This window comes from Pseudopodoces humilis, chromosome 6, assembly GCF_049639895.1.
Source record: "Pseudopodoces humilis isolate 2021_Gansu_Grassland_sample_001 chromosome 6, ASM4963989v1, whole genome shotgun sequence".
NCBI classification, from domain to species: Eukaryota; Metazoa; Chordata; class Aves; order Passeriformes; family Paridae; genus Pseudopodoces; species Pseudopodoces humilis.
Window position 1 is genome coordinate 29,451,504 of NC_142205.1, and position 27,739 is coordinate 29,479,242.

The 27,739-nt window shown below is 38.2% G+C and overlaps 1 protein-coding gene across 4 annotated transcripts in view; it reads right to left on the reverse strand.

The window, feature by feature from the left end:
- MTUS1 (microtubule associated scaffold protein 1) overlaps positions 1 to 27,739 on the reverse strand; it is a 117,959-nt gene that overhangs the window by 35,369 nt on the left and 54,851 nt on the right. For 3 of the 4 annotated variants that reach the window (XM_088056829.1, XM_014261147.2, XM_014261149.2), the window contains exons 6-7: positions 27,060 to 27,149; positions 25,767 to 25,814 (exon numbers count right to left, since the gene is read on the reverse strand). In XM_088056829.1, coding sequence (XP_087912955.1) covers positions 25,767 to 25,814; positions 27,060 to 27,149 — 138 coding nt within the window. Of the gene's footprint in view, positions 1 to 14,612; positions 15,051 to 25,766; positions 25,815 to 27,059; positions 27,150 to 27,739 lie in introns of those variants that run through there. The other variant, XM_005517690.3, reaches the window with a different exon arrangement.

Below are 27,739 nucleotides of genomic sequence, written 5' to 3' on the forward strand. Positions count from 1 at the left end.
CCAGACTCATGGATGTAACCTCCAAGATCTAAATCTTCCTAGAAACTTCAGGCAGCTAAAATGAATCTTTGTTTTTATTGAGATAAATAGCTCAAGTGCCATCCTGCATAAGTTTCACTTTCTGATGATTTTAAAGGTATAGTTCCACAAAGAGTGATTCCATGAAGCAGTCATTTCAGCAAAGTTTACAAAAAACAAAACCGAAAAACCAAAACCACACCAAAACACCCCCACCAAGAAAAAAACGTTTGGGGCTAAAAAAAAATCTACAGTTGATACCCCTTGGTCCCTCTGTAGTGGAACAGGTTCCTGCAGACACTGACTCAGAGCAGACTCCTAACTACAACATCAATGAGTGCTTGAGGGAAGCCTTTCTGTATAAGCTACATTGAAAGCCTGGCTGACAAAGCTCAGGTGACTAAAATAGGTGCTGCAATTGTCATTCCTGTCCAACATCACCAAACCCAAAAACTGCAGCCTCCTTTCTACAAGCACGCTCACCCATCCTAATTGACAGCGTTCTCTGCTACAATGTAATACACTGAAGAAAAGAAAACCTGTCCTTGGAAGGTGGTCTCTTGCTCTAAAACAATACATTAATTTTATCCAGAAGGCAGTCAATATGTTTGGCATCTTCCTCCCTTAAACTAAGACGGGCTGATTGATCATAAGGCATCTTTGCCAATTTGTAAAGATGACCCTCTTTATATAGATTTTAGGCAGATTTCCTTTACTTTTCTCCACTCTGGAGGACACTCTTACCTGAAGTTAAATTTATAGGTTAATAATACAAAGCAAATTTTAAGTCCACAGATGTTGCTGCTACTATGAATTTTATAACCTGTCTCTCAACAGGAATACTTGATAGCTAATGACAGATGGAGAACATTTTATCAATGCACAAGCTTCCGAATCTAGAATTCGTTGTCTCAGAATTACCCATTTTACCTGCTGTACAACAGCTTCTGCTCCAGCTAAGATTCTCTATCCTTGATGCATTGCAAGTGTCTTAACATTTTTTCCTGTTTAGGAAAAAACTCCTGATTTCATAGACTAACATGGATCAACCACTGTTGAGGATTTCCTCTCAAAAGTACATTAAGGATTAGGGCAGAATGAAAAAGGATTTCTATTACTTAGATAAAATCTAGTCTATTTTGTGTTTGAGATATGTTTGAGGTTTTTTGGGGGGTGTCTTTTGTTGTTTTTTTTAAGGCATTTCTTTCGCATTACAGAAACACAATTAGACAATTTTAGACAATTACCAACCAGCAAACACAAAAACAACCCTCTTTCTACAACTCTAATTATGCCTTCCCCCCATCACAATGTGTCAAAGTTATTCGAGCAATGCAACAGGAGGACCAGTTCAGCCATTTAATTTCATGGCTGTAATTTTAATGCTTGTCTTGTGACAAGCTATGGCCATTAGGAGAGGACAACTTAAGAACATCCATGCAAATAAGGAAGCTTCTGGGTTTAATCTGCAGCAGTACATACATTACATTTGAGAGGACCTGGAAATTCAGCTAGCTGTAAATCACCACTTTAAATTCTTCCAAAACTCCTGCTCTGGGCTATAATATAGCCCAGGTCAGACAAATACACAGGGAAAGCAGTCACAACACTAAATTAACGGTGTCTGCAAAGGGCCTGGCAAGGCTGGACTTGGATGAAAGTCTTCAAACCCCCCCCAGGCCCTCCACAGCTTGGTCAACCTGCATCCATCTTGGCAAGTGGTGAATACACACCTTCCTCCTGTGCCTCTCACAGTCCAGGCTGGTGATTGTACAAACACAGACTCCTGAAGAAGTGATGTTTTGTTTCTAAGCTCTGCCTCAGGCCTGTCTGTATAACCTGGTGCAGACAGTCCCAACTTGCTCTGTTCACACTTCAAGCATGCCAGTCAGGAGCCAGTTCTAGTTCACAGCTAAGAGACTTCATTTTTCAGAGCTGTACCCGGATAATCTGCTCAGCTGAAATACTTAAGATGCTGTACTTCAGAAGTTTCTTTGTCTGTGGTCTTATCTCAACGCAAACAGGTAAAGAGAAACAGCACTTCTTGTCTTGCATCTCCCCCTGCATCAAAATGATCTGAAGCTCAAGATGACAACTAAATGTTTCCTAAAGCAGTGCAGCAGCTCTCCCTTTCCTCTACTCTTACTTTAGCCTCTTGAGTTTCCCTTCTTTCATGTCTAGTACTAGCCCATGTCCAGGAACACCCGCTTATTTCAGCTGTCATCAAATCTTTTTCAAGTTGTTCTAAAGAAACCAATCAACCACCACAGAGGCTTTTAAGAAAGATGCAAGAACTGAACAAAATTTATCTGCAGGCAGGTGAAACCTGACCTAGATGCTTAAACTGACTCAGCAGGAGTAAAACACACAGCAGAAATCTCTCTGCCTTTTTTTTCAGGGGTATAAAGGTTCTTCAGCCTGTATTTTTTAAATGCTGTACAGCCTGGAGGGGGAAAGCAGAGTCATCACATATTATTCCAGGCATTCAGTTTAAAGTACTGTTCCTGAAGTTTCTGTCTATCCTCATCCACTGACTTTATTACAAAACTGACTAGTGACTCAGTGGAACATTTTAAATCCAACCCTTTTCATCCCGCATTTCCAGCCAGAACTGTGTATTATCTTTATACATACAATAATGAAAAGGAAAGGGAAATCTCAGAAGTATTTATGTTCTTCTAAAATCTCACCATGGTTCCCATAACATTTTTTACTTTATGCACCACAGATGTGTTTTACAGAAACACTAGTTGGGCTTTGAACACTAACTATACAGTGATTTTACCTCTGCATTCACAATGTATTTTGCCAAGTTTACAGGAACTTTAATATGTATAACTGAGCTAAGTTTTCATAGCTCAGTTGGTTAGAGTATAGTTCTAATGATGCCAAGGTTGGGGTTCAATCCCTCTGTGGCCATTCACTTGGGAGCTGCACTCAATGACCCTTGTGGGTCCTTTCCACCTCAGAATATTCTGCATGATTCTGTGGGATCTAGCTAGTAAATATCAAGCATGAATATGAGTCACATGTCTACTACAAAGATAAAAATATTAGTAAGTCTACCATACTTTCAGAGATGACCACAAACAAAACAAATTTGGAATGCAATGCAATTCAGAGAAAACAATCTAACATCCACCAGATAGACTAGACTACCAGTGCATCAGGGTTGTCCTGGTTATTTTCCAAATAATCAAGGGTGATATTGATTCTTGATTATTTTTTTTTAGCTTGTTCTGAACTAGGACAAAGCCTAACACATGCTAGTTACCCATACAGTGCTACAGAACACAGTCTGGGGGAAAGGGAAGATGGCAGAACTAGTTTATTGTACTAGAAAGCCTAGAGCATCGGTGTTTTGATATAAGAGGGATTGACCATACCTACATTAATGAAACTACTTCATCCACCTTAAAAAAAATCCCACTGTCATTCGTTTTTAATGACAAAGGTGACAATAAGATGGAAAGTAATTGCATGAGGATATTACAGTGCACTGATGCAGTGGCCAGTGAGGACTGAATTAAAGACTGAACGTCTCAGTGTATTATTCTCAGTCTAGATATCTGAATTCTGCTACATCAGTTTATCATGTACATTACAGACAACCTTAAATCTTTGAATTCCCTAACTTTAAAATATACAATATACTGGAAGCTATACTTACTTTACATAAGGGGTTTATGTTTCAGTAAGTTTCTGGTTCAGGTATTTCTCTGATTAGGCAAACAAACATGTGAAGCAGTCCTTTTTCTTATAGTTGAAGCTGTGCCCTGTCATCCATGAAGTACACAACTTCCCAAAAAAAACAAATCATGGAGTGATGCTGAAGACTGATGTCTCTCCCTTTTGCTCTTCTTTCCTCCAAGTCTTTTCTTTCCCTAACTCCTGTACAAAAAGTTGCTCCTTACTGTCTGGTGCCCTCTACTGCTTAATCTCAAGTATAGGATATACCACACTTTTGCCCTTTGTTCTGCAGCCTCTGTCCACAAAATCAGGATCCAGAGTCATCTGGGACAGGGGTCTCACCATGATTAGTTCATACTATTGGCAAACCCTTCCCAGATCCAATGAATTGCCTCCCCAATACAAATCCTGGCTCCTTTGTTTCTCCATATCCTCCTTGGATACACCAAGAGAGTGTGTGTGTAATGTTACAGGAAGAAGATCAGTACCAGACACGTGTAGAAAACCCTCACACGAGACCCTAGAGCAGAATGATGCCAATACAGGCCTCTTCCTGTTCGAGCCTTTGCGAAGATCCCAGCCCTCACAGGTTACCTGGTGAAATGGCTGAAACACAGCCAGAAAGGAGGAAGCCATTTAAGCTGCAATGCTTGAATGCATTCCTTCTTTAATACTGCCTACCTTGTCCATCCTACCTTGCTCAACATCAAGAATACAGGGCTGGAAAAAGCCTCCTGGAATCATTTACAGCACTCTTTGTTGAAGCAAGGTGACTGCTCAACTGTTTTAAGTCTTACCACAAAACACCTTGCTGCATTTTTTCATTGTATGTTTTCTTCCACATGAAACCCAACCTGATTTCACCTGAAATCACTGACTTTAGTTTCTCTTCATGTCACTTTTCACACAGATACTAGAAGGCTAGCTGAGTTTTCTCTTCTGCTCTCATGCACACAGAGCAATCTCCTATGTTCTGGAAAGTCAGATGTGAGAACAGCTTAACTTTTTTTCAACTACTTTTTAACAGGCTTCCTTCCAAAAGAGCTGGCAAGCATTTTAAGTTATGCTAGGGATAAACATAAAGCAACTGGGAGAGACACTGTTACTTACAAATTTAAGTAAAAGAAGTTCACAGACTTAATTTTTTTCATCATAAATTAAATCTATATCTACATACAAAACTTGGCTTCAACAACCCAAGAAAGGACTAGGAAGAACTCCAAACAGGACTCTTAGAGCATATACAATTAAGATTTAAGTTTACAAACTACTTTCTGCTGATGTACTGTACAGGTCTACTTTGTTGCAGTAAAGGCAAAGAAAACCACCAACCCTATCAACCCAGAACGAATGTGGAATTTTCGCTGAATCACCAAACTTCATTTTGTCAATTTTGCCCATTTCTTATTCAACATGGTAATTCTTTCTTCACAACCAACATATTACTTATTGGTCAGAACACCTATTAGCTCAGATTAATGTTAGATTCAAGAACTTAATTTCTTTTTTCTCAGCTACTTAAAGTCCTTCAGAGAAGAATATATTTAAGGCTTAGTAATCTGCAAAGAACCATAATATTCCTTTGAAAACAACTGTACAAAGAAGAGACTTGAAAATACATTTGGAGCACAAGAGTAGCACATTAATATACAATTTTTTTTGTGCAATATCTGCAGCTATCTTGGATAGAGAGGACAGAATAGCTTTTATTTTGAACTCAGAAGCTGTTTATCTAATCACACTGGTGTGAGCTGATGTTATATGACTCTAACAAATGTCACTGACTTAACTATGGCACTGAAATCCTGCCTAAAGGATATTATGGAAGAAAAAGTAGGGCAGACAGTGGGAATTTAAAGAGCCTCCAGAGCCTTGCCTGCATTATTGTCTTCGTGCCAAAAGTGTTCCTGAAGCTGAAACACATCTTCATGTGTTTATGAAACTCTACAGCCACTTAAAAGTAAATTCAGATTATGATCAAATTCACTGATAATGTTCTTTAAAAAGCAAGGTGACAGCACTTCTAAGCACGTAGGAAGCACTATAATCAGTGCTGAGTTATCTAATACAATCATACTTTATCTACCAGAAGATCATAAGAAGTTCAATTCTAACATTTTCCTCAAATGCAAACTGATGGCCACAGTTTGAAATATCAAGTTACAAAACTAATAGTTAGCATCCAAATTCTCTTTTTTGGTACATACAGATTCACTCTGTAAGAGAAGTCACAAATTTCTGAGTATAAACCAATTCAGAGACAAAGCTAGTACATTATTTTTTCCATGGATTTAAAAATAAAATAAAAAACAGTGATAATATAGGCATGATTAAGCTTATAGGCTGGAAATTAACAAAGAAAAGTAAAGTTTACAGTGACTGATCAACTTCCCAAATCCCCTCAAGAATCCATCCTAGCACTCTTAGGCGCTATGCAGAAAACACTGATGTGGTGGTTCCAACATTGTTGACTATGGTATCACTTGATGACTTTGCTCTAGTCATTACCTTGATTGGTTTTAATCACAGCCCAAAATGGCAACCCAGCAGGCTGCTCCTCCCCAGCTGCCTGACTTCATCTGATGAGTTCAGGATCAGTCCCAGATCTGGTGTTCTCCCATGACTAAAAAATAACCAAGCAATTACTTTACAAAAAGTGTTAATCCGTACTGTCATTTCCAAGCAACAGGGCAGAGACGTACCATTACCCTCTTGGCAGAGGACTACTTTGGCATGACAAGATCACATGAGGGAAGTTGCAATAAACTTTTCTCTAAGTAAAGGATTATCTATTTCTACATTGCTTCACAGCTCAGTTAAGACTCTGAGTTACTCTAGATCAGTATTGGTTTTCTAAAGCACTAAGAATGTTTTTTTGCACATAATCACCCCCACTGAGCTGGTTCACACAAATGCAAGTCATTTTTCTAACTTAAAGTTTAAGCACTTGTGCTTTTCATCCTTTTGATTACACATATCAGCTCAATTAACATTAAGTCCCTGAAGAATGAAAGAAAATTTAAGCTATCAAAATTAAACTCACAACTTTAGGAAAATGTATTTAAGAAGACAGCAGCATAGCATGTATTAAGGAATACCAGCATAGATGAACATGAACATGTGTCTAAAACTGAACTTGAAATGGTACTTTAAAGCTACCCTAGCAGTGAAAACTCATTTGCTGGTCAACAGAATAGAACACCATCTTAATAGAAGCGCTTCAGTTGCTGCTGGTTAAAATCATCCATGTGAACTCAATCTTCTATGCTCCAGTGCAAGCTCAAGACAGAAAATATCACATCTCAAGTGCCTCATACCAGCTCTAAGTGCTGCTGGAACTCCACATTTTCAAACGACACACAAAATGCACTTATATGGGTCTTGGCAATCACCACATCAAGGACCTATTTGTGTCTTTCCTGTCATGTTAAGTAGTTTTCCTGCTATTAAACTGCAGAAATATCTCCCCAGGGACATGCCTAGGACATTGCATACCATTGTTTCAGAACAGCTTTAGTGCAACATATCGGAACCTATCTGAAAACATCTTGCCAAGCTGAAAACAAAACAGAGAACACGGCAGGATCCAGAACTTTCATTAGCTAAAAATATCTCCACCCTTTGAGAGAGACAAAGTCCTGCGGCTTGCTGAGCAGTTAAGGGACTTCTCTTTCCAGCCACTCCTAACCAAGTTGCACAACTGAAGACCATTTTGGCAAATGCTGCCCAACAGCTACCAGTGCTCCACTAGAGGAGGAAGCTTGTTAAGCCTGCTGTGGAGACCAAGCATTCCCTGTGGAGAACGTTTAAAACATTCAGCATATCACTCCTTGCACTTCATGTTCCCCTGAGTCTCTTCTGTTCAAGCTAGCGAACTACAAAGATGGCAGACAGATTTTTTTGCTTTCACTGGGTGGTGGGCTGGGAGGAAGGGAGGGAAAGAAGACAACAGAAATCTTCAGGAGCTGATACCTCAGGTAAGTGTGGTGTTCACTGGGGTATACCCATAACTTACCACAAGGACCAAAACCCATATGTGAGGTTAATCCTCAAGAAAAACCTCCAAATATGAGCACCTTTACTTGTGCCACTAACAAAGGCAGCAAGAAAAATATTCACTGCACATTACACACACATCTTGCTTTCTTTGACCTTAAATCCTAACTGAGATCCCTCCTGAAATAAAGAAATACAGGTTTAATAGGGTTATGCTACTCATTTCATAGCAGGACCTTTTATATTTTTAATTAGCAAAATGTCTTAACTTGCTAAGTGAGTTAAGCAGGTGGCAGATTGTGCAGTAATATTTGTGGAAATAAGCAAGCCATGTTATATTGCTTACACAGCATAGCCATTTTTATGGCTAGGAAAAGCAAATTTTTTCTAGTCTTCTGTTTTATTTGGAGTAGAATAAATTGCAACTGGCTATATAAGAAAGTTCACTTATCCTTTTGCAGAAAACATTTCCAATTATCCTGTTTTACAACTTAAAATATCTGAAAAGGTTTAGCACAATGTCTATTCTTGTAATAAATATAAACATAACATTTTTAATAATTTAGATGCTTCTGATATAAACAGTATCCGAGTCTAAAATTATTATTATTATGGAAGTCAAGCAGTTAATGAGTACTATTTGTAATACTGTGACTTTTCTACAGAAGGACTGCTAGTTCTCTTCGAGAAAAGGATAAGTTTTCATTAGAAGAATTTCACCACAGATGTTCCCAGCCGTTCTATTTCCTGCCTAACTAGAAGTATTTCCATAATGTCACATACAAACTGTTTACACAAGGATCCTGAGGAATATCTTTTAGTTGCTATAAGTGTACAAGCAGCACACTATCATGACAAGAAGTAGCAAATATAAATTTAACGAGGAGTTGAACACAGGACCCCAGGTTATTTAATGCCCTTGCTACGATTACTATACATCAGTAAAGATGATACCAATGAAAGGTTTGTAAACAGAATTTGTAAAGCAACGTCATGTCCAGATACAACTCAGGTTATTTAAGGTGAGTTATTTCCACATTTGACTATCTGGACAGCTCTTTGGGGTTTTTTACACTATTTTAAGATGTAAGCTACACTGCCAATACATTCAGTTTTCAGCAGATGAAATAATATTTTGTTGTCCCAGTAGGAAACAGAAATAATACTCCATGACCTGTTGGTGGACATGATTAGAAAGGTGTTGGTGATAGTGCTAACTTTTTTAGTTGTGAACAGGACTAACTTTTAACTTGTTACTCTTTAACTGTAACAACACTATTCCAGCTAGACAGCTTGACCACTGCAGTCTTCACAGAATTTTCTTCTAGAAGACAAGCCAGGAGAGAGAGGGTCTGCTTGCAAATAGTTTTCCAAATAGGTTAGGTTTTGGCATGATATTGGGTGAAACGGTCAAGAGCTGTTTGGAACACCACAACTTCCCTAAAGACATCAAATCCATCACCTTTGGACCCCAGTTATTCCTATGCATTGCAATACTGAAAGATTACAATTTTTTAAAATAATAAAAACAATAGAAATGCTGCTTCACTACATGACACTAAATTAATAGAGAATCTCTATAAACAGAAATCACAACTTCTTACCATTCATGGTGGTGAGAGTGGTAACTGTGGTCCCAATCTACACATTATTTTAAAAATTAAATTAACTAGAAATGGAAGAAACTCTATTCTCCTTCATACATCAGAGTTTCCTGTGCCAGCAAAGAAAGAAAGGTAATACAGGACAGCGAAACAATTGGCTGAAAATACTCAAAATGTTGCATTCTACCACTGAAATTTCATGGTATGTTCCTCAAAAAAAAAAAAAAAAGCTATTGCTCTATGTTTTAGAAAGTTCAGATTAGAAGGGCTTAATAAGTAGTAATACTTAATTTGTCTGAATGCTGCAAGCCATTTCTTCTATGGTAACAGATTCATTTGCACAAACTGCAAAACTGGAAGAGGCAGATTTTAGAAGTATAAGCCTCATTTTACCACACTGGAAATCCCCTGAAGTGATTTAAAAGCTATTCAAGTTTTTAAGTGTAGCTGACTATCGTTTTCAAATCCTAACCTACTTCACAGCAATAGAACTTGCAGCCAGACCTTTTTCACCTATTAGATATGTCAAGTGGGAAAAAATGCACACTTAGAATATGCAGTGGAACTAGTAAAGATTACATGTTATGTCTTTTATATTTACTCTCCAATTAACTTTTCTTCTATGAGGTTGAGCTTGAAACAACAAATTATTCATTTCATATTGACAAGTACTTGGGGCATCCTTCACATATAATTAATCCCTTTAAGTGAAGAAATAACAAAATCCAACATCACTTGCCACTATGGAGTAGAATCTAAGTTGCTACGCATCTGCTTTTCAGCAGCATGCCATCTGTTCTTCAGATTTTTTGGGGCAAAGCTCCCCATTTAAATTCATTTTCATACTTTATTAAATATATGCACAGGTTAAGTGTTAACATCACATATAAGCTACTCTGTTTTGAGTTTGGCATGTTTTTTGTTGGGTTGGGGGATTTCTTTTGTTATTTGGGGTTTTTTTTTGGGTGGGTTTGGCAGATCACGTCTGATCCAAGCCTTCTACCAAGGCTTCCTTTGAAATTACTAGTGCTATCTTCATTTTATAGCTACTGCAAACACATCCATTGGATGAGACTTTGTATAGAGTACAAACTGTACTTACAAACCCCAAAACATGGAGCTGTGACACCTGAAAATAGGAATCTCCCTTTACTTGCCTACATGCTTACTGAAGCTATGACCTATTAAGACTGAAATCAGGCACATCAGGCAGGTCATTTAGTACCCAATCTTGAACAGATTAAGTCAAGAGCAGAATCCCACTGACTTAAACAGGAACATGATTAAATTCAAAATCCCCCATGACGAATGGTTTCCAGCTATTCAACTTCTTTTGCTCAGAAGAGATAAGCTGGCTTTACTTCTGAACTATTTTTCCCTTGGAGGGTGACACAAATATTTAACATACTTGTCCTGTATAATATTCCTCCAGCAGACTTCTAGATTTAGAATACTTAACAGGATTCAGTGTGTTGGGTATCTTTCTAGGGTGCTGTATTAAACTGTAGTGTCAGAAATTTAACCAGTACTTCATTTATTCTTCAGGGGGGTGGAAAAAAAGTGATATGAACAGTTAAGCAACTCATGACATCCCAGGGTTTCAAAACCATTTTTTAAGAACCCTGCTTTGCAACACACAGAAGTAATTTTATAGTTCCCAATGTGACCCAGGAGTAACTTTGGGAAGAAGTCACTGAAAAAGGATGTCAGCTGCTCAAATAAACACATCTATGATGTTTGCTTGTTATTAGCAAGGAAGTTTTTAAAACTGGTATTGCTGAAAAGCCATGTTTAGTAAGCAATGGAAGTCACCAGCAAGACAAGAGCACCAAGTACAGTTTGCTTAAGGGAAGGAAAGAAAGAGGAAAAGCAGCGAAAAGGGCTGGATGAAAACATTTTGAGACAAAATAGTATACAAACCTTGACAAATTCTCAACAAAAAGCACAAGAGCTTTGACCTCCACTTGCAAAGCTAGTTTATGGTCTGGACTTTAATCTTTATATACAAGAGAAAGCATATGCAACTCAAAACTATTATTTTGAATCATTCATAAAAGAATGTCTTTCTCTCACAGTTTACAGAATGTATTTTCTCTCACAGAACTGATGATCTACAAAGAGACGATGATTTACTCTGTCATACCACTGAAGCATGAAGAATGTAAGAGCACTTTAGTCACTCTGGTAAAAATCCTAAATGGTTCAATAAAGGAAGCAAATATAATATTTATCACTGAAAGACAGTGGTTCCCACTACCCTCTGCGATGTTTATATAATTCTGAAGTGTTTAGATTTTTGCAGTTACTTGCTACAAGTAAGTTTTATAAGTCACAGGATGGGAAAATGAATTATTTCCTGAAGGTTTCAGGATTTTGTTTTGCAGAAGAGGGCATTCATTATATACAGCTAACAATGCAGGTGTAGTAGACTTCCAGCTGCTGAGAAAAACGATACTTTGATGTCTGCCTGCATTCAAGGAGAGAGAAGAAACTTCTGGATATCTTGACCTTGAAGCAGTGTAGAGCACAGTTATGGAAGTTAGACACAAGGCAACAAGCTGAAAGACCTTAAAAAAACACTTTAAATATTACAGTAAATTTCACCTGGATTTACTCCCTTCCTAGGGGAAAAACATCTGATTTTATTTGGCTTCCCCTGAACAGACTGCATGATTATGCTGTAACCTATCTGCATTACCCTAGGTACTTTGACACCTCCATATGGATGGCAATGCAGGTAGTGCAAAGACACCCAGCCCAAGGATCAATTTAACCTTAAGTGCAATGACTAACCTAGAATTACTTAACACCTGTGTGTCCCCCCATGCTCCATGTGAAGAAACGGCGTCACGCTGCTGTGAACTACCCTCGAGTCAGAATGAAAAACCAAGAACAAGTTCCATCCTCTTCCTCCCAACACTGCTTACATTCTAACTTCACCAAATTACTGCACTGCAATTGTCAGGCACGATAGGACTAGAGAAGAATCTAACCTGTACTCTAGATTACTTCAAAATTCTACATTTCAACAATTGCTGTAAGCGTGTCAAGGACAGTCTACAGTCATAAAGACAGTTGATCTATGCTACGATCAATGGGAGCAAAGAATGAAATCCATGATAATGCTTATTAGAAGCGCAATCTACCTCAGAACTGGAACTCAGTGTTGTTTATGTAATACTCATACATATTCGTGTTCCTAGATGGACTCTGAAATTCCTTCTGGCAGTTACCCTTCCCTTATTTATTGACACACACTCTCTATAGCTTATTGTGCCTATTGCTCACAAGACCTTGGAAAGAAGCCATGTCATTTTAATCAAATTAAACCACTACAAGAAAAGACAGTAATATTGGTGCTGCAAGACTAAATATGGCTCCTCCTGGCATTTAACAACAACAGAAAATAACCTTTTATGCTTTTGACGAACACAGTTATTGCCTCATGTACTGTTGCTGAGTTTTATGAACCTGAAATAATCACTAACAAGCTTCGATGCATTCTGCTGTTTCAAAAACCGCAGTATTATCTATACATACTTGCATTCTCCACTACAGACTGACCTGGTTTTCATACGCCCTACTTTTTTGGTATACTCAGCTCTAGTTAACCACTGGTCAGCTTTCTGCTAACATACTGACTTACTACAAGACTCAAGGACAGCACAGAAGAATGGGGAGAGCAGGCAAAAATCTCTCTAAGCTTCAGTGCCATCCTATTAGTCTGTACACTGTACATAGAGAAAACGCACAGAAGGTCTATTCAGCGCTTCTTATTTAATGAAGTGCTGCTTAGCTAGAACACAGGGCTTGCAACCTATTTTACATGTTGTATTTCATAGAGACCTTCAGGCAGGCTTTGCTTTCACATCCACTCAAATTAAATGAAACCAAAAACGGATTCTTATAATTGTAATATTCTCGATATATACACTGACATTTATTTTTCAAAATCACATGAATTTCAGTAGCACTGAATGAACATTTGGAAGACTGAACATTTTCTCCCCTCACCTTTAGGATTTTTGGTCCTGGAGTATGTGTTATGTAGAAATTTCACATTATTCATATAATTACATGCACAAAGACACCCTTTACATAAGATTTTTGGGCATCAAGGTATTTAAATCCTACTTTAAAGCCAACGCAAGAACCTGCAAACAGAAGCCTATATTGTACAGTTCGCCTGTATTATGTTCATAAATACATTTATCGCCCCAGAAGAATTTTGAAGCTGGATTTACTTTGGCAAGGATAAGAAATGACAAGGCAAATGGTTTAAGCTGCCATGCGAAAAGACAGGACAGTAAGGAAAGCTGACTGGTAGCACTCAACTCCGAAAAAATAAAAGCAGAAAGGGTGGTATTCAAGTGAGAGAGGAAATTCTTGAGTGAATACTTCTGCAAAACTAGCTTATGCAGCTGCTCGCTCCCCTCTAAGTAAAATGCAACAAAACTGTAAATAGTGCAGTGGAGAAAAATACTTATGCAAGATGCTCTCAGTATCTCTAGATGTCACACAGCTCAGCTCAAACAAAAAACCAACTTCCACTCCTCACCCCTGAAATGACACATATATGTCCTGGAATAAAGCTCACCTTCCATAAACTTGCTTTATTTACTTTGCCTGATGCTGAAGATAAAAATCAGGTCAGATGCATCTGAGAATTTTGTGATTTTTTTTGTTTGTTTGTTTGTTGCATTCTGTGTGTATGTTTGTGAATTAAACACACACACACACACACTTATCCTCAGTGTCTCAAAACATTGTACCTTTTAGGTTACAAGACAAGAGGCGGAAAAGTTTGCTTATTCCACTTGCAAAGAAGATGTTTAGCACAGTATCTGTGATAAAAGATATCTACAGGTAAGTATTCAAATATTTCCCACAGACAGAAAGCCACACCATGACAGCCTGTATTCATTCTACTTCCCTCCGTGCTTCCCTCCTTGCACCCAATCAAGATACAGAAAAGACAGTGTTCCCAGCAGGTAACCATTAAAATGATTAGATAAATATTTAATAGCACAGACTTCCTGATACTATTTTTGGATTTGTGCAAGGAAAGAGCAAATCCCAATTTGCATTTCATAAACAGAATAACTATCTTCCAAACAAGCAGCTCAACATACATGCAGAGACTTAGAATATGAAACTACTTTGCTTAAAAGTCAGACTTCTGTCTGAAATTCAAAAAATTTCATGCCCAGTACAGTTCCTATTTGCTAAAAATAAGATGCTGTTGAAGTAAACAAGAGATTCACTCAATGCATGCTCTAATCATCATATCAAAAATACACAAACCTGTATGAAATATAACAGTGCTTTTCTTGTAGCCAGAAGGTAGACGAATGTTTCGAAGCAATCCCTTTGCTGTCAGCCTTATGTGCATGTTGGATAAGGAAAATTTCGGGGACCATAACATGTCTTCAGTGCAATTGGAAGACAAACAAGCAAGAAATAGCCTCCATGTACTGTCACATACTATGTTTTTAAATCACTACTGGCAGAAGTGAACAATTCTTGCTAGAGAAAACAGGCTTGAAGAAATAATCAGGTCTCCATTCCTTTGCTGTTACTTCTTATGCACAGAGAAGCAAAAAATCAGTAAAAGCAGATATCCACAACGTAAATGCTGCTGGCAGCTTCTCCTCACCAGATGTTCTGAAAACAAAGCTTGTCCTCAGAATAAAACCGACTTAGTGATTTCGAAAACCAGCAGCCTCTGAACTGCATCACAGTACCGATGCTCAATCTGCTATGGGACTCCGTGGGCTGGGAACTGGAAAAGGAGAAATGGGAGGAGGAGGATGAGGAGGGAGGAGGAGGAAGTGGGTGGTCTCACCAGCTGAATATATCATCCGGCAATGTCACAGGCCATGTAAGTTCTCTTTGGAGACTGTAAGGAACATTATTTGAATATTCCTGGAGGCATATTTCAGTTTTGCTTTCCAAAAATCTTTTCAGGGTGCACTTTTTAAAACTTTCTTTCAATCAAGTATTATGTCAACATTTAGAGTGTTAACAAATCCAAAGACACATCTATTCCCTAAGAACAATTTAGTATTTGAGAGCTGCTTAAGGGAAATTCTGCTTAGCTTGGCAGCTCAACGCTCCAGATGCTTCCATTTATCATCCAAGAAGAAGGACTCAGGCATTAATTCATATTAAAACAGCTCTCTGCCAGCTGGGTTTTGAAGGCACCCAAACACTGAGGCAAATAAGCAGTGTTAGAGGAATTCCTACAAAATAGATGTTCTTCCCATATTTGATTATCCCTCATATAAAAACTTTCCTCTTACTATTTATTGAGCTGAAAAGTTTTGCATATACTTTGTTGAAGTCCACCGCCATTAGCAAAAATTAAATTAAAAGTCAATTTAGAAAATAAAGGAGTAAATGTTTTACAGATTAGAAAATGTCACATTTTTTACCTGCAACCATGACTAGACATATATGCACTGGCCAACTTCCTGTGCAAAAAGAAACATTTCACTACTTTTCCTGAGGTCAGCAGCTGCTTTAGCAGGCAGCCAATGCAGCAGGGACCACCCAAGTGGTCCAGCCAATTCAGGAGACAAGACAGTGGCAGCTCATACTTCTTTGGGGTTGTTTGAAGAGCTGGCCTCCGCAGATTTTGTCACTTTTTAGAGACAACAGAATTAGGTACTCTTCCATTGATTCTGCACTTCTACCATTTCAGCAAACCCCAGCCAATGTTCTCGAGTATCTATACCTTTGAACAGTTTTTCCACTTCCAAAAACAACTAACCCAATTTAGTCTGAAGCAGGTAAAAGCCAAATCAAGTATCACAGTGACAAGTCTCTTTTCAGCAGTGCCTTACCAGTCCTCTCTTTACATCCACAAATATAACTTTTATATTTTAATAGCATGTCTTACTTGCTCAAGAAGCATAACACTTTAAATTCACAGAGCTTATTTTCCACATCAGCTAGAAGTAAAAATAGCGTGTTGTTTCTGTATCCGGGTATCTCTAACATCACGCAGAGCCTGGTGCAGTGACAGTGAAGCAGATGCTCACTGTATGTAGAGCAGAAGAGCTGCGGTGCAGCACTGAGACAGACCCATCAAGGCAACCTCCACAGCAGACTGCGTGAGAATACCCTGGCATGTTTTCAAAGCAGGGACCAAAATATTTATTTCCCAGCACACTGATGAAACACCAACTCTGAAGTACTATAATACATCTTCAGTCCACACAAAACCATTCAAAATAAGTACAAAGACAGTAAATTAGGTTTTTTTGTTTGGTTCCCAGGGCAGCCTCTGCACACAGCAGGGCATGCATGTCATTACTGCTATAAAACCTCATCTATTCCTTCTAGTCTGAAGAGTTTTGGCACAAGTAATGTGTGTTCATCTATCTACCCAACAGCCTGCAGTTCCAGACCCTTTCATAATCAAATAACTGTTATCAAAGACATTGCCCCTTTCTGGGCTGCATTATTATGGTGCTTGAAAACCACACTGAGCAGTAAACCAGAAGGCTTGTTACAGCACAGTACAGTAGACCTGTGTATTCACACATGCACAGGTCATTAGCACATCTCATCAAATATTAGATCATTATTGTCAAATCCTTTCTTAATTAAGGCATTTTGAGATTTTTACTAGGCTTACAGCCAGTCTTCAAACATCATTTAGCACCCAGCTACCACACCAGGTTTTACCCTTTTGCCAGGGTACCCTCAAGAACTCCCTTTTATTTTCCCTCCTGTTCCCACATTCCTCCAAGGGAGAAGTTGCCCTGCGTAGTAAATATTCTCTCACCTTCCTAATCTGATGCTCTCAAAAATGTGGAAATAGTCCAGTCAGGCTAAAAGAAACCCCAAACCACTACAAACCAACAAAACACATCCAAAACACAACCCACTACTTCTCCCCATCCTTGCAGTAGTGCTTAGAAGAGAGGTAAAGAACTCCTTGTTAGCTATAAAACCAGAGAAGATGGAACACCCTGCTGAAACATCCTAGGAACAGGAGCTAAAACAAAGAATCTCTTTGCAAACATGATGTAATGAACCAGTTTAGAAACTGGAAGGAATGAATCACCATACAAGATATGGGCAGACAAAAGCTCTGTATGGATGTGAAAAGTCCTTGTAGGAAAGACCAAAACTCCTCTTACAAAGATACACAAATAATACTTTTACTGCCTCTGCTTTCCTGCTGTTTGGGTGAAAATAGGCCATGAAGAAACAGATACATCATATTATTTGTAAAAAAACTTTCTAGGCTGACAAAAATGCCTTCCTAGCCTCTAGAGCTTTAATTCTATTAAACCCCATAATGCTGAAACAAGTCTGCATTATTCAGAAGCGGACCTGACAAGCACTAATAAAAAGCAATGGATGCATGTCTCATCTAGTGTCATCCAGTACCCAATGCTCAGAGAGCTCAGACAGCAGCCAGCAAGAGAACTGCCCATGCCAGTCTGAACAGCTCCCAGGCGAGACTTAACTTGCAGAGAGATTCCTCCAGTATAATCTTTCCAGAGCTCAGTGTCACACCACAGTGGTGGCCATGCATGTGCTAGCATGGTTTCCCTGGCTCAGGAAAACAGCATCTTCCACTCTTGTCTGTACTCCCACGATAGTCATCTAGGGCCTCGCGCTGGCAGACTACAAAGCCAGGGCGTGATCCATGGGATCTTAAAGAGCATGCCAGGAGCATGCACTGTCTACATTTCATGCATAACATGAAGATCACAGACAGGTCTTTTTCCTCCTTGACATTAGAGAAGGGTGACAGAAAACAGCACCAGAAAAGAGCAGAATAAAATAGGAAGCAATATACAAAGGACAAGACAGATTTTATTTACTAGCATCTTACTGCTAGCTTCCCTATGACTCCAAGGGCAGAACTTGTGAATAAGATGGACAAAGGGGCTCTATCCTGTTATGACCACATAATTCAGTCTGGGTTGCTAAATGCATCAGTACCTGATGACACCATTGGACTGATGGAGGGGCCAGACCTGTTTTAACCCCAGCAGATTTAGTGTATCTGCCACTCCCTGGGAACATTGCTCCTCTTTTGTCATGTTGCTGAAGTGCACTGGCATCTGTAGGCTCTCAATTCAACCTCACAAGGCCAAATCCACAGTGTCTGTGTTTTTGCTGTCCCCTTCCCTCTCTCCTCATCCAGCAATGACTAAGAATGCCATCGGAACACAGTTAAGTGTCTCACTGTATCAAAGCCTAAATCAGGAGCTAGATATTTAGATCCAAGAAGCCCATGTAAAGGACACTTGGCTCCATGTCACAAGACAGCAAGAGCAGTGCAGAACAGATGGATTTTACTGGCATACTTTACTTCAGGAAGAACTGAAGGGTGATTGCGTATGCAAACAGAGATGCAAGAAGCAGGAACCTACTAAGAGCCAAAGGGTCATCTGTGTCCTCATTTTTATTTCTGGAAAATGACTGCTCCAACTCCACTTTCCTGTGATCACCTTGCTCTAGCCAGCGTTCCAGTTTGAAAAGCTAATCATCCTGTAGTATCTGCTGCCACAATGAATGCAAGCTGCAGCTTCAAGACTAATTTTAAGCTCAAATCCTCTCCTGAAGAAGAAAGAAAACATCTTCCTTCCTCAAAGCAGGAACTAAAATCCTAAATTATTTATACTTCTTCTTTCTGTACACAGAAGCTTTTAATCATTATAAATTCAGCAGCCTGTCAAAGCAGGCACTGGAGGTGATGCTGCAGTGGATTCCCAGGCAAACTGATTCAGGAATCAGGCTGATCTGTGTTTCCCTCATGCAACAGTAATATTTACATTATCTGCACTCTTTTAGAATTGAGAACAGCCACAAAACACTGCAAGAATTGTTCCATTTTTAACTTCTGATTTAAGGGAAGTGCATTTGCAAGATGTCTGTTTCAAAATAGCATTTTGCTTAGACGTCCTCAGTCAAAATCCTATAGAGCTACTACTCCACAACACTGTACAATATCACCAACATTAGGGTAACATGCCCTAAAGTTCGAAGCTTCAATGATCTGGGCCAGATGTGAAAAAAACTTGCAACTACCTCTGCTGTGTTTCAGAAACAGGGTAGGTATATATGCTTCAGTTCTTGTGAGCTCAAACCTCAAGCAACAAAAGAAAAATAAATGCTTAAACTAGATCCGTAGCCTACAGATCTATTATTTATTTACACAATGTGATACTGATTTATATTCACTGTGCACATGCATTTCATCCATGGCTCCCAACAATTCCCAGAGTGCCTCTAATAAAGAGCAATATTGCAAATAAGGTTAGTTAAGGCAAGTGTATGCCCTAAGAAATGCTAGTGTGGTTTATCTGGAGAGCCCAAAGCACTTTCAGGATAACTCAGTGTGTTCTGCCTACCTGTGTGGGCTTTGTACGCTCTCCATTACCCCACACATGCAAAAAAAAGGCAGATGCACAAGTTGTTTAACCATCTTTGACACAAGACCATGAGTTTCCCAACTCCCAATATGGGAACTTTCTCTATAACTTGGATTGAGCTGATGCAATCTATAGATATTCCTTTCAGCTGTCCTCTCTACTCACACAGTTGCTGGCTTATCCAATAGTTAGAAAAGTGTGAGAAAACCGAAGCTCTGTGCTCTCCTCCTGTGTGGCTTGTTATTGTGAAACATCAAAATAAATACCAGGGAAGAGAACCACACACATTCCTCCCCACAACAGAATAAATACCACATAAATAAACTACAAACATTCCTGCTGTAGACAGCCCATGTACTTCTGCATCACCACTTGTTCGGAGTATGGATGTGTGGAGCTGGAAAGCAAGGTGCTCATAGAAATTTGTGACTAAATAACAACAAAGAACTCTGAAATATCTAACTTGTAATCCAGAAATCAGATCCTTAGTAAAAAGCATTACCAGAAAAATCAGACCTTGTAGTGTGAAAATGACTTTGGTTAGGCTACAAAAGGCCTTAACGAATGATCGTCTGTCACGACAGCAAAACTGATAAAACCCTTACCAAGTCCTCATTGCTGGCATTTTAAATATAATCCCAACATTTTCAGTCCATCAATTGGAGAAATTGCCCACAGAATACCACTACCACTTGAATTAGATGGTTCACATGTTACTCCAAGGCAAGCCTTCAGGTTTTGGAATTCCTTGGTTTTCTGTAAAAATATCTGTTGAAGGCACAGGAAACAGTGCTGATTGCTAGCACAAAACAACAGACAACCTTCCCAAATTGTTAACTTTCAGAAGATCAAGTTTGAGAAGAACACAAGGAACATGAATGCAAATACACTGGTACACTTAGCCGACAGGACCAAATCTGAAAAACATTAAGACTGTGTTGCCATGTACCTCTGTTTTTCTGCATCCTACTGCCTATTTTAATAAACATACTACATCAGGAAAACACCATTTGTTTAAATAAAAACAATCAAACCGAAAAAAAGACCCACTCAAAACAGATGACTTCAGAGTTTAGAGTATTCTCTGAATATCAGCACCAGCCATTTCACTTTGAAGACTTCTGGAGCATTCTAGTTCTCACCCAAGAAATTAAATCCTTAGATCCAGTTGTTGTCCTATACTTTATTTAGTAACAGTGGAAAAATCTGGCCAAGAAGGCAACAGCCATTGTATTTCAAAGATTATTTCAGGTTTATAGATATTCCCTTAACTCTTCAAAATAAATATCATTATGTGTCCCAAATGAATACATTTATTAAGAAACTCCAATTCATACATTTATATTATATGCATTTATTTATACAGAAATGGCAAAACAAGTGCCAGCTTTCACAGCTAGTTCACATGCAGCAGCTACTCCACTTAGTAGCTTTGCTGTCTGTTTATAAGAGCATTAGGCTGAAGGTATTCTAAGGTTACATCATGAGACAATTGAGTCATAGTTCACATGAATGAAAAAACATCTAAAAAAAGACTATAGCCAGCTTTTTATTGCTGCTAGAAGGGCAACAAAATAGTCCAGCTACAGTAAAATATCTGCAAAAAGAGGTTTGAGCCTGATGTCCGTTGCTTTTCAAGGGATAAAGGCAAAATATGAATTTACATTGTTCAATGCCCAGAATTTCCAAATGTGTAAAACAGTATTTACATTAAATGAGTACAGAATCTAATGTTGTACTAATCTGTGTCACCCCAGAGCATGTAACACTGTTCCAAGTTCTTCTCCAGGATTTCCTGGCTTTTCTGCGAAACCAGCACACTTGCAGAAATAGGGACAGAAACAGAAAAACTGATGAACCCAACTTATTTACAAATGCTCAAGCTCATAACACCAGAAACTGAGAATCCAGTCTATCCAACACATCTGTATTGAAATTCCCAATGTATTTATTATAAATATAGTGTATATAATAGTATATATATAATATATATAATAGTGTGTATCCTTTTCAAGTCTCCAAGCAACACCACTGCCTGCACAGTTTCTTCTACACTTGCAAAAACTCTTAAAAGTAAACAAATCCCAAAAGATCCTCTAATCAGATGCAAAAGGAGAAACAGAACCCTAATGAGTTACTTGAGCAGATATCCCTCATCAGTTGGGGTAGTTTGCATACATTGCTGAATACCAAAGACAGTCAACTGATGCCCTAAGTATTTGGCATTAATAACAATGTGTGTCACATCTCAGAATAGTCTTCCCAATTTTTAAATAAAATACAGATTTTGACACAGTATAGCATCTAATTTTAAAACATTAAGTCTATTTTGCTGTTGTCAAAGCACACTCAGAATGTGACAAACATTAATCCTTTTTTTTCAGACATGGAAAGTGCATGTATTTCAAGAGTAACCTATTCTATCAACGAATCTACAACATAAGAACTGTTTCCTCTCAAGTTTCAACAGGGATGACTAAGAGCATGAAAGGAAGGGATGTAAACTGATCCTTAAAGTATGCCTCCAACTTCTTTTGTCTGAACCACAGTATTTCGTTAGCAGAAGCATCTTACCCCAGTATAAGGGCTTGAGCGAAGAGCCAGACCCTATCTTTAACAACTTGTTCCAAGGAACAACTACATGGACTGTTATATTTATACCCTATTTTTCCATTTGAACTTGATCAGCACTATTACTCACTTTTGCAATAAGCCCCCTAACCGAATTTCTTTCCTCTTCCAGTGTTGTATTTTCCCGTAAATGGTTGAACTAAAACAAACATCCTTTCTTTATGAGAGTAAGAAAAAAGAATACTGTAATGGAACCTGTACTATTTTTTGATAAAGCTTCTTTGGTTTTCATAACTTCTACAGCCTTTAGTAATCTATTCTATGCTGCCTCCTCCATCACAGTGCTTAAAGATACAACATAAATAACACTGTATCATATTTAATAACGCTTCACAGGTGTATCCATCAGTTGTCCTTTCTGTTGTCCTGACAATAGTCCCATGATGCACATGTAAGTGTAGCTTGTTATCCATAATACACCACAGATCCTTTTCAGGGTCATGGAAAAACAGGATAAGCCAAATATTCACATGCTTTATTCCCAAAATGATTGCTTTACCTCTGGAACTGCCAAACAGGATATTTGCTTTTGCTTAGCTTACGTAGGTTCAGAGATTACTGTGTTGTAACTTAATGTTTGGTCAGTAACAGAGACCTGAGATGTGAATACACACTGCACTGTAATATACTACAGCGGGATTAGACACAGTCTTTTCTACAGGGAGGGCTGAAGAAAAAGGAAACAGCACTAACTTAATGCATTTTTAGAGGCAGTTTTGCATCTAGTTCAAAATTCCATCTCATAAGAGGCAACATTTTTATTCATAATTACATTAAGACATTACATTAAGTGCACATGAACATCCTTGCTTGATGCTAGCAAGTTAAGAAGTATAATAAAACATAGTATTCCCAAGAAGTTAATTCTGCTTTAGCTTTAAAGTCAGTGCTGAAGAAATATACCAAAGAACTTGTAGAATTTATTTGATGCACTGAACCCATGAAAAATACAGAATTCAGAAAAAGAAGCCTCGTGAATGTTTTAACACAAACAAGAAATAAAAAGCTTCAAACAGGCAAGCCTGTCCAGTTTTACAGGCACTCTAACAGTATGTTGTGGCTTGCTTTGTCAAGCAGATTCTGGCTGTGCATCATTTCTGTAAATGAATGGAAAATGGAGAAACAGCACCAACATTAAGGGAACAGACAGCATATCTAAAAAAGTCTGCTATTTTTTCATCCTTGAAGAAATGTGAAAGGCAGCATGAACAACTGAGCTAGACACTAAGTAAATACCTTAATATGGTAATCAATTATCAGGGTCCTGCTGTAGCGAATTAGTACTGGGCATGGGAAATAGAAGTGAGGTTGGAACTTCTGACTGGGTAAGGCTAAAAACTGTAGACTTAACTATGGCACTGAAATAAAAGAACAAAAGCTTTATACTGGCTACAGTCATTAGAACAAAGCTTCACTATAATATCAAAGCCAAAAGAAAAAAAAAGAAGATAGTGGGCCTCATTCTACATGGTACTGGCTGGCATTATTTCAGTTCATTTCAAAAAAGATTATTTGTCTTTTCTTAAAATGTGTGACATTGTACTGCAGAATATCCAAGCAGTCACACAGTATTTTTACTCTGTAAGAACTATTTGCAACTGTAAGAATGGAAAAAAAACTTCTTAAAAATGCAAAATATTCCACCAGAGAGCTCTGCATTCATAAATGGGAAATTATACTAATTCTCTGTACAAATTAGAAATGTATTAAGTTGAATGTCTAACAACTCCAGTTTTGGAAACTGAGTCAGTACAGTAAGCAGTTCAGATTTGTTAAGATAAACACTGAAATACAGCCATTTTACTGGTAAAAGTATGAGTAAAGAGCATTTACTAAAATACTGCTAGATATTACAGCCAATTTGGAGTTTATGGCAATGTTTTTAAGGCATCAAATCCAACACTTCAAAGTTATGCAGCTAAATGCTTTATTAGGTCAGAAAAGATGAGCAAAATTCTACTAAACCAGTAAAAAGAGGAGGGAACACTACTTTTCTGTAAAGTAGAGAGAATGTGCACACTAAATTTAGGGAGAAATAAAGTTGTATTTTGAGACTACTGTAAGCAAGCCTTAGAGAAATTTACTTTTCTAGCTTCTAGTCCAGAAATGGATTTTATTGCTTATTAGGAGTTTCCTCAGTTGAGCTGATCAAGACATTATGTTGCTAGCTGAATCATCCCCTACATGCTTGTGCAATAGCCTAGGTTTGAGCTCTTGAAACTCAGTGTCAGGCTTTACCTAAATTAACACTAGTCCAGCCAAGTATCAATAAAAACAACCAACAGAACACTCACTTTGGGAAAAGTCTGACAGAAGCCCTGACTCTAAACAGAAGATATGGAAGTACTCTGCCACAATTAAATTAATATGTAGACATTTGACACCCAACAGAGCAAAAGACAAAAGCATTAAATGTATGTTAGGACTACAGGAAATTTTAAAAAATACTGCCACAGTACCAGAGTTACAGGTCAGAACTGATTTGCCCAGTAGTTTCAGACTCAAATTAAGAACATCTGCTTGGCTACAGCACCTCTTTCAGAAAGACATCTGCTATTCACTCAGGGGACACAGGGCCTTCCAGTGATCTTCAGTATCTTTCAAAAAGTGCTTTTCAATGAGTAATTAATTGCAAGTAGCTTTTAATTCAACAAAAACACGCTGATTCTCGGGAAACTAATTTAGACTGCCAACTCTCTTGAAAAGACCAGGAAACTGCTGCAAGTACAAGCATCATCTGAAGACTTCTCAGTCTCTTGGCAGATAGAAATTAGCACCAGGTGTCCTGACTGGCACAAGCACCAAAAACAAACCCAATATGAAGTCCTTAAAACTCCGCCAGATTTTGAAACACCATCTGCCACTTAATCAGCTGTGATTTCCTCCTCTGCCATACGAGCAGACACATACATCAACATGCTCCGATAATTTCAACTTCTTATACAAATGTAGTCTACAATGGTACACAAAGACAGCTCACACCAACAGGTTATCTACAATGACTGTTCCAGGAAAGGAAGGCAATGTGGGATTCTTCTGTTTGGTTGGTTTTTTGGTTTTTTTTAAAGCTGCAACACATTATTTTATTCATTACTTACTTTGGCTAAAAAGTAAAAATTACACCCAAGTTTCATTTCCATACTTTTTTTTTTTTTTGTGTGTGTGTATAGTTTGAGCACCTCTTAGGTTTCACTGGAAACAGAGGAATAGAACAGCCTTCATAGCCTAACATTTGGGTAGCCAGAAGACACGAAGTAGACAGAACCCAGGAAAATAGGCTTTTTTCCATATTCCTTGAAACTTGAGTCAGTGATAGTCTACAGAATTATCCATTGTGCATCTGTTCTTCCCAGGAAAGGACCAATATACTAATATAACGTATAAACTTAATGACAGTTGCTCCACAGAAAATATAAAGAAAACTCACCAGGACCCAAACAAGATAAGCTTTGGTGTACATTTCTTCCAGGAGTACCTTCAGAAGGGAAACAAACAAACAAAAATTATACTTCAAGTCAGTAAGGGGCACTAGTGCTGTCTTTTTTTAAGATTCAAGATTCTTTCCACATAAACTCCTCAATTTTGCAATTTCTGTTTCTTTCTTGTGATGGCTGATGACGTGATCTACAGCAGGATTTAGCATCATAAGAATCTGTTTGGAAAATGCAAGATGCATTCCCAATCACGATTATCCCATTAAAATTATTATATTTCATTTAAGTCAGGTGACACTGCTTCACTTTAGTCATTCGAAAAGGACCATAGACAAAGAAAATCTATCATCTATACCAGCATTATAGCAATTTTTTTCCTTCCATATGCTACAGTTATTTTATTTGCATAGAGGAGCAATAAATTAACAACATTCTCAAATGTGCTAACAATCAAGTTAGATACAAATGAAAGCACTGAGAAGGTTAACCCACCCTTACTGTATTACTTAAAAGTTATGTGAAAATTGACCTAAAAACTTCATTATTTTGAAGGATATTGAATGAAAGCAATCTGTCAGACTGCTGAGTGTAAGCGCAAAAGTCATGTGAAGAAGTTCTTAAAAGCTCTTCTGACAACACCTTTCTGCAGGCTTTAGGAATAGTGCAGATCCTATGGCACAGGTTTCATTAGGAAACAAGCTGCTTTGTATCACCACTGTACTTGTTTTGCCCTGCCTCAGCCTTGCAAATACAGCTTTGCTCCCAAAGTGAGAACTGGGTCTTACAAAGCTCATCCAAAAGTTTGTATCTGTCCTTTTGAGTCACTCTGGCAGAAAGGCCTAATTTTAATTTAAAGATAAAACAAACATCTGATACAGAAACATAAAGTAAATATCCTCAACAGCCAGAACTGATCAGCATGCTCTTAGAAGAACCTTGCTCAAATTAAACACAAACTTGGCAAAATCTAGTCTACAATGTGTTTTGCAAGCATACAACCTAAGCATCATAAGCAGGCGACAAAAAATAATTTAACAGACATATTAATTATTCTGTATTTTTAGTCCTTATGCCATGCAAGTTTCAAGCAGATAGTAGATAATGAATGTTCCTAAAGCAAATAGGTAAGGAACAGAACTCTGCAGAGCCAGTGTCCAATATGGTGAACTGCAAAGAAAATGAGCCAAGTATCTCAATTATTCTGAAATCATAAAGCATAGCTGCTCCTTCTCAAGACAGAGGGATCCAAGAAAAAGTGAAAAATTGACTACCCAACAGCTGATTACCTCTAGTCTCACTGACTTTCCTTGCCAAGTGCAGAGGCCCAGATGATTTTGGTGTGCACTGGGTCAGTGAAGCAGACCTGGTCTTGGCTCCTAAAAGTAAAAGCTTAGATTAACTTCAAAGTAGAACTATGTCAGCAATTAAAGACATATCTTACATTTTTACATGTAAAATTTTTACAGTTAAGTACAAGATCCACAGATCTATTCAAACACAAAAAGAGAAACCTAGAACATTTAAGCCGTATTTAAACTTGGCTCTACTTTGCCAGAACTCACCTTGGAAGAAATAAAAAGATAGTTTTAAAAGCCTTCTAAGCAGAAGAAAACATTAGTAAAGATTTCATTTTAGCACTAAGATCAAGTTACTTAAGTCTCAAAACAGCAGCAAATACAATGGAGCTAAGGAAACACTGGTTGAAAGAGACCTCCAAACACCAGATATCCACACTCCCACTCAGAGCAGGGTCACCATCAAGATGAGATCAGCTGACCATGCTTTTGTCTAGATGAGCCTTGCAAACCTCCAGGAATGGCAGTTCTGTGGCACCAGGATGCACCTCCCACTCTACATTTTGCAAGCATCTCTAATTGCTACAAGACCTGGTGCTACTGAGAAGAGTTTGGCACCACAACCTTTGTAGCTGTCCTTTTCAAGTTATTGACTGCACAGGCTGAACTCC